This window comes from Panthera leo, chromosome E3, assembly GCF_018350215.1.
Source record: "Panthera leo isolate Ple1 chromosome E3, P.leo_Ple1_pat1.1, whole genome shotgun sequence".
NCBI lineage: Eukaryota > Metazoa > Chordata > Mammalia > Carnivora > Felidae > Panthera > Panthera leo.
The window spans coordinates 7,858,838-7,870,500 of NC_056694.1; the positions used below are offsets into that span (position 1 = coordinate 7,858,838).

At 53.9% G+C, this 11,663-nt stretch overlaps 1 protein-coding gene across 1 annotated transcript; it reads left to right on the forward strand.

The window, feature by feature from the left end:
- Positions 1–3,190: 3,190 nt before the first annotated feature.
- Positions 3,191–10,913, forward strand: SERPINE1 (serpin family E member 1). The gene is made up of 9 exons (XM_042922309.1): positions 3,191–3,343; positions 4,140–4,411; positions 5,017–5,250; positions 5,742–5,936; positions 6,713–6,911; positions 7,916–8,016; positions 8,135–8,221; positions 8,782–8,865; positions 9,178–10,913. The coding sequence occupies exons 2-9, from the start codon at positions 4,141–4,143 to the stop codon at positions 9,213–9,215; spliced, it is 1,209 nt and encodes a 402-aa protein (XP_042778243.1). The 5' UTR covers positions 3,191–3,343; position 4,140; the 3' UTR covers positions 9,216–10,913.
- Positions 10,914–11,663: the final 750 nt, after the last annotated feature.

Sequence of the window (11,663 nt, forward strand, 5' to 3'; positions counted from 1 at the left end):
GCCCGTGTCTGTCTGGGTTCCAGGGTCAAGATCTTAAGCAAGGATAGGCAGGAAGGGACACAGGGCACTCACCCCAGCTCACTCCTACGAGAGGGGCAGAGCCAGCCCAGCCTAAACACAGGCTATTTTTGGTGTTGTGTTGTTTGGAGAGCAACCAGGCCAGAAATAGTGCTGTGAGTTAGTAGGACCCTGTTCTGCTCCCACCCCCAGCTCTCCCAGTGAAATCACCAAGAATCAGGAGGCCAGCTCCAACATTCCAGGGAGCCTGTGTAACTGATAGGGGACGGTGCTCTCCGCCCTGCAGGAAGACTTGGAGCAGAGCATTTGACTGTAAAAGGGCTTCTTCAAGAGGGGAAGCCAGGGAAGGGGGACTGAGTCAGAGAGAGCGGAAGAGAGAGAGGGAAAGTGGGAGAGACGTCCCCTGGCTGGCTGAGGCTAGTGGAGTAGACCAGTTGACCATGGGTTGAACAGAGAAGTCAAGAAAAGGGAGTCTAGGAGAGAGAAAGGGAAAGTGAAAAAGAAAGTAGGTAGTGGTGCTGGGAGAGCAAAAAGGAAGAGAAGGGAGTAGGCAAAGAGGGCAGCTGAAGGACAGGAGGTGGAGGATTGAAGGGAAGATAGGCCCACAGAGAACCAGGGCTGCCAGGGCCCATGGGCATGGGGTGGGGGGACAGTCACGGAAAGCGTGAGTCTGGTCTAGTCATGAACCACCTGCTAGCGGACAGATGGAAACATCTTTCCCAACTAGCTGGAACTGAAACTTCCCCAGAAATCCACAGTCTTGTAACTCATCCTCTTATCTCTGACTCTCTGGGAATCAGAGATCCAGCAATTTCAAAAGCAGGGACTTTTCTCTTTCTGCTGTTTGTGATTGGGTGAGCAAGGTGATTGGGTCAAGGCTTTGTTTGGGGTTCGGGGGAAGGAGGGAAAGTGATGTGGCCCCTTGAATCAGGCTGGATTCTGAGAAGGGTGTCGCAGGGAAGTCTGTCTGGGGGGTGGCGGGGCGATCCAGCTACACTGTGATGTGTGGAAGGTCTCCAGAGGGCAGACAGGGTGGAAGCAAGGCCTTAACACACAGAGGAGCAACAGGCACCACGGTCACGGTCACGTCTGGGCTTAGATCATCCAGCGGCCCTAGCTCATGAGAAAGTCAAAGGAAGAGTCAGAAACCCCAGCATGGGACCCAGTTACACAGGGCCTTGCCTCAGTTTCTAATCTACACCCACCAGATACCTACACGTTCCCCCCAGTTTTGGAAAAAACCCTGATTAAGTCAGCCCTTTGTGTTTTCAACATAAATCATGTCCCCTTTCTCCCCAACAGGACATAGAGCTGCTCCCTTCCATGCCTGGGAACAGAGCGTCTTTTCTGGAATGGCATCAGGATCAACCATCAGGTCCAGGACAATGGTTCTTGGATGGCCAACGAAAGAAGGGAAGGAGGGTCAGCTGAAGTGGCTGGAGAGGATGGGCAGTGGGGCACCTCAAGGGAGCCCCTTTCAGCCAGGTCTCGACCCACTGCCCTTCTAACTTGGGGCTTGGCACTCCCAACCTGGATGCCCATGTCCCCATCCCCCTTGAGCCCCAGAGGTAGAGGGCAGGGCACTGGGGGCATTTCTGGGGGGTAGGAGATGGGTTGGGGGCTTCACTTCTGTCTTCTCCACTTGAAAGAGATCAGAAGTAACCGCCTTCTCATGCTTAACCACTGTCTCAGAGAGTCCAAACGAGACCAAGAAAAGAAAAGGACATAAACAAGAAGCAGTTACACGGGAACAGTCCTGTACTTGAAAAGAGTGGGTGATCCTAACTTTCCGACCGAGGTTTCCCCTTTTTTCCCTGCCACCCCCTCCCCACCTGACTCCTAGGGGCAACAGAGAAAACACAGGCAGAGGCAGAGTAAAAAGTGGGAAAGCCGTCCAGCTGTGGTTGCCCTTGGTATCTGCTTACTGAAAAAATCCAAAACAAATATCCCGATGCTTCCACCCACTTAAACTTCCTGTGATTCTGCTATCCGCTGTCTCCATGGATACTCTCACTTGAACCCCACCACCTACACAAAGCGAGACAGCGTGTGGAGCCCAGGGTCAAGTGCATCATCTCCCCACCCAGCCACCCCTCTGTCCACAACATCCTGGGCACGTGACCTGACCCTGCCAAGCCCCCAGGTGCAGTCCCACGCACCAGTCTCTGGCCGATTCCCACCCTCTGCAGAATTGTTTGGTTAGTCTTCCATCCCCAAGCCCGGTGTCCTGGAAGCACACCCCACAAACCCGCCACGAACTGACTCTCCATGGCCGCCCCAGCACCACCCCCCAGGTGTCTGTGTCTCGAGAAAAGGATAAGGTATAATTCTCCCCAGGCACAGAAGGCAGCTTAAAGAAATGAAACTTACACATTGGGCTCCTACTGCCTTGCCAAGTCTTTACCCTGTCAACCCCTGGTTTCTTTCAGCCTCCATCACCATCACCCCATCCAGCACACCCAAACCCCCTCCAGACACGGCTGTTGGCACAAAAGAGAGCCTCGAGGGCATCTTAAGAGTCTGGACACGTGGGAGAGTCAGCTGTGTATCATCGACCAGCGGGCGGGCGCGCACCTGGCAGGGAAGAGGGAAAAACGGAAGGGAGTCCTCTGCGTGCTCATGTCCTAGACAGTCAAAACCCAGACAATCACATGGCACGCTCCGTGCCCTCTGGCCACTGGAATGAGGCCAAGAGGAGGGAGGGGTGTTCTCCCCAGGCTGGCCAGCACGTACAGACTGGACAGCACCGGCAGACAAAAGTTCACGGCTTCTTTGGTAACCACGCGGTGACCCGTTTCTCCGAAAGGAGGAAACGTAAACTGTTTTTCCCCAGCTGAGTATCGGGGAAGGTAATCCCAAACACGGGGTAGTTTGGGGCCGCCTGGCACTGCCAGGGGTCGAGCTGGAAGATCATCCAAAAAGAGGGAGACACAGGCAGAGGGTAGCAAGTCCAGGGAGGCCCTCGGGCCAAGGTGACCGGGGTTTGCTCAATTGTTCCTGACCCCTCTGACACACGTACACACAGAACAGCACGAGCACACGCCTCTGCAAGTTGGGCAGAGGGAGGTGCCGAGGGGGCCTGGCCAGCTGTTCAGAGGGACTTGCAGAGCGAGAAAGTGGGTGGGGCTGAACCATGAGTTCATCTATTTCCTGCCCACATCTGGTATAAAGGGAGGCGGCAGCCTCTGGAGGAACACAGCTGCGTCTGGCTGCGGGGCCAAGAGCACTGTCAGGAGAGCCACACGCCCTCTCCGGCTGCAGAATCACCACGATTCAGCAACAGCAGGACAGACCACCAATCACAAGGGGCCTTTGAGAACTTCAGGTAAGAGAAAAAAAACTCCACCTCCTCCTGAGGTTAAAGCGAAGAACACCCCTCCTATAAAGTGTTCTCTGTCCACGATCCTCACTTTTCCTCTTTTTCCCCCCTGGAGAACTGCAGACCTGAGTTGACGGAAGGTGGCCGGGCCACACCGCCAACCCCACCACACAGAAACAGGGGCTTCAACTCTCCATCCCTCTCCATCAGGACGCCCAGCCCACTTCTGGAAAGGGGCTTTTCATGCTGGCTCGCTCGAAAAAATTCACGGTTGAGAAAGCTTTAGAAGAGAATTAAGAACATTATGCAAATCAAAGGCGTTATTACAATTTAGTCTTTTGGCCTCCTGAAGGGAAGGGAGATACGCTACAGGGTGCTGCCAGGGGTTCCCCAAAGTCCCACTGGTGGAAATGCACTTAAGGCTCCCTGGGGCTGATCATGATCTCACGGTTCGTGGGTTCTGGCCCCACGTCGGGCTCTGTGCTGACAGCTCAGAGCCTGGAGCCTGCTTCGGATTCTGTGTCTCCCTCTCTCTCTCTGCCCCTCCCCAGCACGGGCTCCATGTCTCTCTTTCTCAAAAATAAATAAACTTTAAAAAAAATTAAAAAAAAAAAAAAAAAGACTGCCTGGGGCTGAGACGAGGGGAAAGTCTCAGAATCGGAGCCGATCAGGGTTTCTTAAGGACTCCTGCCCTTGTGTTTAGGTATCACCTGCCAGCGGTGAACCCGGGGAGCCCGGCCCGTGGTTGGGGTGCCGCTTTCCAGAACTCTCCTCTCACCAGATCCTTTTCCGCTTGCTCTAGGATGCGGATGTCTCCAGTCTTTGCTTGCCTAGCCCTGGGCCTGGCCCTCGTCTTTGGTGAAGGGTCGGCCTCCTACCACCGCCAGACTCAGGCGGCCCGACTGACCACAGACTTTGGAGTGAAGGTGTTTCAGCAGGTGGCATGGGCCTCCAAGGACCGCAACATGGTTTTCTCACCTTACGGGGTGGCTTCGGTCCTGGCCATGTTGCAGCTGACGACAGGAGGAGAGACTCGGCAGCAGATCGAAGCAGCCATGCAGTTCCAGATTGATGGTGAGAGACAGGGCAGAGCAGGGGGCGGGCACTCACACTGTCTTCACGGGACAGGGGTGTAAGCAACCAGAAGCAGAGGCAGGCCGATGCCAGCTGAGCCGAGCCGGCTCCTATGCGGCCATGTCACAGGGCATCTTTACCGGGCTCTGGGTCCGTCACAAGGGGCACAGGCCAGGGGATGTGGTGTAAAACAGGTGTGCCTCACCGCTTACTACCTTAACACCTCTGGACCTTGGCTTCCACATCTGCAAAATGGGGACGATAAAACTATCTACCACATAGAGCTGCTGTGAGGCTTAAATAGGATTATACGTGTGAATGCTTAGCACAGTTAGTCTTACGATAAGAAAAAACTTAGGGTTCGTTAAAAGCAGAGAAAAGTATTCTAACCCAAAAAGGGGTTAGGGCCTGAGATTTTTGAGGAGAAGAGAGAGATGCCGAAGAGATTAAGGTTTGGAAGGGAATCTCCCTCCAGAGACCCCGGGGGAACAGAAGAGCCCCATCCACACGCACAAGGTTGGGCCTCTCCTGGGGGAAGTTGGCCCGGCTGGGGGCCCTTGGCTCAACGTAAGCTAATGTGTCCTCTCGGCCCTGCCTCGGCACAGAGAAGGGCATGGCCCCTGCCCTCCGCCAGCTGTACAAGGAGCTCATGGGGCCGTGGAACAAGGATGAGATCAGCACGGCCGATGCCATCTTCGTCCAGCGGGATCTGAAGCTGGTCGAGGGCTTCATGCCTCACTTCTTCAGGCTCTTCCGGACCACGGTCAAGCAAGTGGACTTCTCAGAGGTGGATAGAGCCAGGTTCATCGTCAACGACTGGGTGAAGACACACACGAAAGGTGAGCGGGCAGGGAGAGGAGGCCAGTCCCAAGGGCCTGCAGAGGAAGGGGATCTAGAAACAAGTCCCCAGAATCCCAACCTCTCCCCATCAGCATGCTGTTCTCTGTAGACAGGGCAGGTGCTGGAAGAATCAGAGCATCTTGGTTTTCAAAGTAGGCCCTCTCATGAACCAACCCTAAGGGCCTCCCTAAAGTGCTGTGAGATGTCATGACAACAGTAATAACCACAAGAAACACACACTGCTGCTTGGGGAGCAAAGTAAGGCAAGACAAGCGTCCGGGTCTGATCCTGGACAGGATCCCAGGGCCAGAGCATGCGATGAGCGGGAAGTTTCCTGAGACTCTTGGGAAGATGAACAGGTTGAACACAGCTAGACTGGCTCACTTACACCCCCGTCTGCCTCCTGACCGGATCCCCTCAAAGGACTGAAGGGAACCATCTAAAAGGGTTAAAACATATTTAGCCTCCTGCCCACCTGGCTTTCCCGTAGGCATGATTGGCGACTTACTGGGCGAAGGGGCCGTGAACCAGCTGACGCGCCTGATGCTGGTGAACGCCCTCTACTTCAATGGCCAGTGGAAGACGCCCTTCCCAGAGTCAGGCACCCACCACCGCCTCTTCCACAAATCTGATGGCAGCACCGTTTCTGTGCCCATGATGGCTCAGACCAATAAGTTCAACTACAGTGAGTACAAAACCCTTTCCCCAAGTCCCACAGCTACCGCATCTCTTCCCCGGGGTGCTCCCCTCTCAGGGAGGAGAACCCCTCGAATATAGCCCATCTTTGACAAAGAATCCCCAGGTAGGAGCTACTGGGATAACTGGAGCAGCAGAAAGTAGCTTTATATCACGCAAGATGAAAGTGCAGGGCGCCTGGGTGGCTCAGTCAGTTAAGTGTCCAACTTTGGCTCAGGTCATGATCTCCCAGTTGGCGAGTTCGAGCTCTGCATCAGGCTCTTTGCTGTCAGCTCGGAGCCTGGAGTCTGCTTCGGATTCTGTCTCCTCTCTCTCCCCCTCCCCCGCTTGCGCTCTGTCTTTGTCTCTCAAAATTAAATAAAGATATATATATATAAAAAAAGAAGTCCAGAAAGTCCCTCCAGCCCAAATATGACCACATGACCCACGTGTTTCTAGGTGATCACCAGGGGCTCACAGATCCTGCTGGGGAAGGCCTATGTGGAAGTTGAGATGAAGGAGATGCTGAGATAAATCAGTGGCTGGGTGTGGGGGAGAGGGGGGTAAAGGCAAAGAAGGCCAAAAGGAGACAGTATCAGAAGATGCTGCATTGGCAGAAGAGGAGGGAAATGGGGATAAAAAACACCGACTGGGGAGCCTCAAAAGCCAGGGTGGAGAGGTGGCTTCCAGAAAGAATGGATGAGACAGAACTAGTTGAAAAGCCAGTGCCGGGTCAGAAGCGAGAGCTGAAGCCATTTTCAGTGCGCCATCTTGGTGCCTTCACAGCTGAGTTTTCCACCCCCGACGGCCATTACTATGACATCCTGGAATTGCCCTACCACGGGGACACTCTCAGCATGTTCATTGCTGCTCCCTATGAAAAAGAGGTGCCTCTCTCTGCCCTCACCAACATCCTGGATGCCCAGCTCATCAGCCAGTGGAAAGGGAATATGACCAGACAGCTCCGCCTCCTGGTTCTGCCCAAGTAAGTCACCCCTTGCTCGCACCACACTTGCCAATGCTCTAATCCTCTCTATCTACCCCTCCCCTCTCCCAAGGCTCCCTGAAGGGACCACCCCCATGTTTCCCAAGTATGACATTTGCAGGGTAGGGACATGTGTGGGAAGCTGATGGGAAACACTCTGGCCTGGGTTTGATTAAGATTCCTCTGCTCATCTCTGCTCCTGTTTCTGCTGGAGGGCAGAGGGCAGCGGGGAATTTTCCTAGACCTTGCCCCCACACTCCCCACCCTCAGAATATCCAGCAAAAGCCAACCAAAAGAAGAGCCAGAGAAATGAGGGGGGAGGGGAGGGGGATGGATCAGCCTTTGAGATGACCCTCTCCCACCCCCATCTGCTCAAATCAACATCCAAACAAGAGACAAAAGGAGACAAAGCAGCCAGAACTACAGCTTCTAGCTGGCTTCCAACAAAGCAGATTAAAAAAATCCTTCTGCAGGAGTACAGAGGGTGGAGAAGGCCGAGGCTGGGTAATTCCAGAATTGCAAGGAAGCCTCCCACCACACCTACCCCAAATTTCCAGCTGTTATAATGCCATGCTTGGGGAAAGAGGAAGATTCAGTTGTTTAGGGTGCCCTTGTGTTCTCTACCCCCACCCACCCCCACGTCTAGAAAACGAGAACCGAGGTGACTCGGGCCCTGATGGGAAGCAGAAGTGCCCCAAAACCTCTCTGCTGGAGTCCTCTTCAGAATTCGCTCCCAGAAACACAATCTACAGACCAGATTTTTGTTCAAATATCTTGCAGGAGGATGTGCCCTTTGCCACCGCCCCCCTCAAGATTCCAGGGTGTGAGGGTAGGGGTTGTTCATTTACATTACACCTGACGCACAGATGTGAAAAAACCAAGCCTCCCTCCTCCACTTTCACACCTATCCCCATCCCGTCAGCTGAGGGGGATATGTGGACGGGGCCTGGCAGAGGCAACAAGGGGCGGCCTGAGCTTGAGCTATTTCCCCCTCCTGTTTACAGGTTCTCCCTGGAAAGTGAAGTCAACCTCCGGAGACCCCTGGAGAACTTGGGGATGACTGACATGTTTAAGCCAAACCAGGCGGACTTCTCGAGTCTCTCAGGTGAGAGATTTTCCTCCCACCTCCTCCTTATGCTGGTGGACTGGGGGGCCCCTGAGAGGACAAAGGAGTGTATCTCTGAGAACCCCAGCTGATCTACACTCGGATCCGCTTGTTTCAGATGAAGAGGCACTGTACGTGTCACAGGCGCTGCAAAAAGTCAAGATCGAGGTGAATGAGAGCGGCACGGTGGCGTCCTCCTCCACAGGTGAGTCAGACTCAGGTGAGGCCTGGTGAGTGTCCCCCCAGGACTTCCAAGGAGGGGCCCACGTCTGGGAGGAACCCCACGGCCCTGCTTCACCAGCCTCTCCTCGAAGAGGGGCACCCCCCACACCAGGTGCTCAGGGCATCACCCTTATCCCCCCAGAGTTTCTTAGCCTGCTGTAGGCCCACTTTTCCTGGGATCCCGGTCCCCCACCCAATGGCTCCTGAGGCCCCCCCGTGAAGGTGAAAAGGCCCCTCAAAGGAAGCCTTGGCTTTGTGCTCATAGTGGCCAGTCGGCTTAAGGAACTTGCTTATCAACATTCTAAAAAGGGTTACACAAATAGCTGTTGGTGAGTAGCTGGTAAATCTCTCTGGAATGCCTGGAGGCAGCCAGTCCTCAGAGAACTTCCCTAAACTGTTAAAGTTTGTGATGGGAAGAACAACTAAGCCTCCGAGTCGCCCTCCAATGCTGCTATCAGAAGGCTGGTGTCAATGGATCACTTATGATCAATCCAGGCACCAGTGCCCAGTCCTTCTGTTCTAACATTGTTCCCTCTCTCTCAGCCATTATTGTATCAGCCCGAATGGCCCCCGAGGAGATCATCATGGACAGACCCTTCCTCTTCGTGGTTCGGCACAACCCCACAGGTGAGCCGGGGCGGGGAGGCTCCACTGCCCCCTGCCCCCGCGTCTCTTCGCCTCAGACACCAGTCCAGACAGGTGTAGACGCTCCCTCCTGCCCCAGTCCATAACTCTGCCCCTCCCCCTCCCTTCAGGGATGACGCTCTGTCACAAAGTGAGCACCGCGCCAGGACCCCAGCCCTAGCTTAGTCACCCCAAAAGCTGGGACTCCAGACAGCTCACTTGCCTTCTCACATCTCAGCTCATCCATAAACATGGGGCTGGGCGAGCCATGCCATTTCTCCCTGTTCTCATCTCCTATGATTCTTCCATTCTCAGGAACAGTCCTCTTCATAGGCCAAGTGATGGAACCCTGACCACGAGGGTGAAGCAGTCCTCATCTGTGACAGAACTGGAGATGTAGCCAAGAAGAAAGAACTCCAAAGGAAGAAAACTTTTATTTTAATTAATTTTTCTGGAGAAAGAGAAGGCCTTTGCCTTCAAAAAAAAAAAAAAATGGTAAATCTTTCAAATCTGCCTCTTAGACCTCAGCCTCTCCCAGGAATGGAGAAGAGGACCTTTCAGGAAAACGCCCTCGTGGAGCCCCCCGGGGAGACCGCCAACGCTCAGCTGAGTCTCCAAAGCAGACTGTAAAACATGCACAGGCACACGCGCAGCTGCTTCTGCCCATCGCTCTGCCCATCCGGGTCTTCAGACCTGGACCCCACCGAGACCCTGGCAGGATGGCACCAGAAGGCTTTACGGGGGCTTTTGTGCGCTTGGTAGACACTATTTGCGTTCCAGTCACGTTGCTGTCACTCTTGCACTGTCTGCCACTGCTGAGGAGGCTGGCGGCGGGCCAAAGAAGGCCAGTGGAATAGACACCCTTTCATCTCGAGGCCTGTGCTCCCTGGCTCGGTGGTCCTGCACACGGACAGAGCACCTGCCCGCCTCCCTGCGGAGACCCACTCCGACCTGGCCGGCTCCCTCCCAGAAACAGTGTGCATGTATTATTTTGGAGTGTAGGTGACTTGTTTACTCATAGAAGCAGGTTTCTGCTTCCCACAAACTTTATTTTGCAGGAATGGGCGGGGGGGTTGGGGGAGAGTGGGATGTGTGCCTGGCTCTCGGCCCTCATCTGGTGGGGAGGGTGGGATGCCGGGGTGTGCCTAGTATTTATCACAGCCTTGTCCACATGTGCTTGTTAAAGAAAAAGAGGACTCTCAAGAGAAACGTATAATCTGAACTAGCTAGTAGTGTTCCTTGGTGGTCTTGGTCATTGCATCTCAGGAGTCTGGCCACTTGACCGGCCACCCTGCTGGGTGGCCAGGATGGTGGGGCCCACACTGCCACCTTGTGGCTGCCCGAGCCTTCTTTTCCTCGCCCTTCTCCACTGGAGGGCTGAGACCCCCCCCTCCCCCGCAAGATCATCTAACTTCAGCCCACTTTAGGGACCAAAAGGATGTGGCGGGTAAGAGAGATCGGAGTGAGAACAGAGTGGTTTCAAAATTTTCCAATATATTTAGGAACACGAGAGCAAGGGGCTGCACGACCTAGAAGGACAGAACTTTCCCCAATTACAGGGTGATTCATAGCCGCATTGGTGACTCACTTCAACGTGTCATTTCCGGCTGCTGTGTGTGAGCAGTGGACACGTGAGAGAGGGAGAGAGAGAGAGACTGAGAGAGAGGAGGAAGAGGAGAGAGAATGAGAGAGACCATGAGCCTGGACTCAACTACCCCCGCTAGGTAATCTTTCTGAAAACCAAGGAGCTAGGGGGCATGACATCAAGACCGATTCATCGAAGAATTGCACATAGATGTCGAACGAATGAATGTGAGCCAGTAGGACCCTAATCATCCCACCGTGCTCCTCAGTGAAAAATCTTTGTTCTTTGTGTGTCTGTTTGTTTGTTTCTCATCATGCACTGGAGAGTGACAGCCGCACACAGTACCCGTAAGGATACCCCAATGCGGGGTCCGACATTCTTGAAACTGTTGAATTATATGCTTTTTCACTTTTGATATATAAACAAGTAAAATATTTTTAAAAATAATAAATAAGTAAAAATAGTCCGAAAGAGTCCCTGCCTTTATTTCCAACATTTCGCACAGTACAAAGTCAAAAGCTCATCAGTTCATAGCCCTTCTCCAGTAAAGGGGAGCTTTACGAAACACACACCCACAAGCCCAAGGCACGAAGACCTGCCACAGGGAAGTCCACAGGGTGGACCACCGGGGCTGCACAAGACCCAAGGGACATGGTGTGCAGGGCAGAATTCCACACCCCCCCACACTGGGTGCCACCGTCAAAAGGGAAAGAGGGGTCCCCCGAAGACCTGTCACCTCATACCTTCCCTGACAGGCCTGCTCATGCCCACTGTCCCTGGGAGTTCCCATCTCTGTTCATGCCATCTCCTTCCCCGCCAAATGCCCCACCCCTGCACCTGCCCCACTCCCCACTTCTCAAAACCCAGACCGAGTCTGTTTCCTTCGCCTGGCACTCCCCATGGGTCGGGTAATACGAACATCTTCAAATGGCACAAAAACAGCCAAAAGTGATCATTCTGCCTGGTTAGAATCTTACCTGTTCTCAAGCTTAAATAAGCCCACTGCCATGGATAAAGATAGATTTCAGGCCTTGAACTAAAGGAACCTTCACGTTACAACTTTCTCTAAATTGTGTTAGACTTCCTTGGAGCAGTTTTAGATCATGACATAAATTCAGGAGGGGCATCTGTTCACTGCTCACCCTCACTCACTCGACCTGTGCGAAAGGCCTTCCCACTGCCCCCGCCATTCCTGTGTCCCTCTCGAGGGACAGTC

What these genes read in the sequence shown, in the direction of transcription:
- SERPINE1 (XM_042922309.1), top strand. Translation starts at nt 4,141, where the DNA reads ATGCGGATGTCTCCAGTCTTTGCTTGCCTAGCCCTGGGCCTGGCCCTC. An exon ending in CGCCTCCTGGTTCTGCCCAA is followed by an intron (nt 6,912 to 7,915) that starts GTAAGTCACCCC and finishes TCCTGTTTACAG; the next exon opens with GTTCTCCCTGGAAAGTGAAG. An exon ending in GGTTCGGCACAACCCCACAG is followed by an intron (nt 8,866 to 9,177) that starts GTGAGCCGGGGC and finishes TTCCATTCTCAG; the next exon opens with GAACAGTCCTCTTCATAGGC.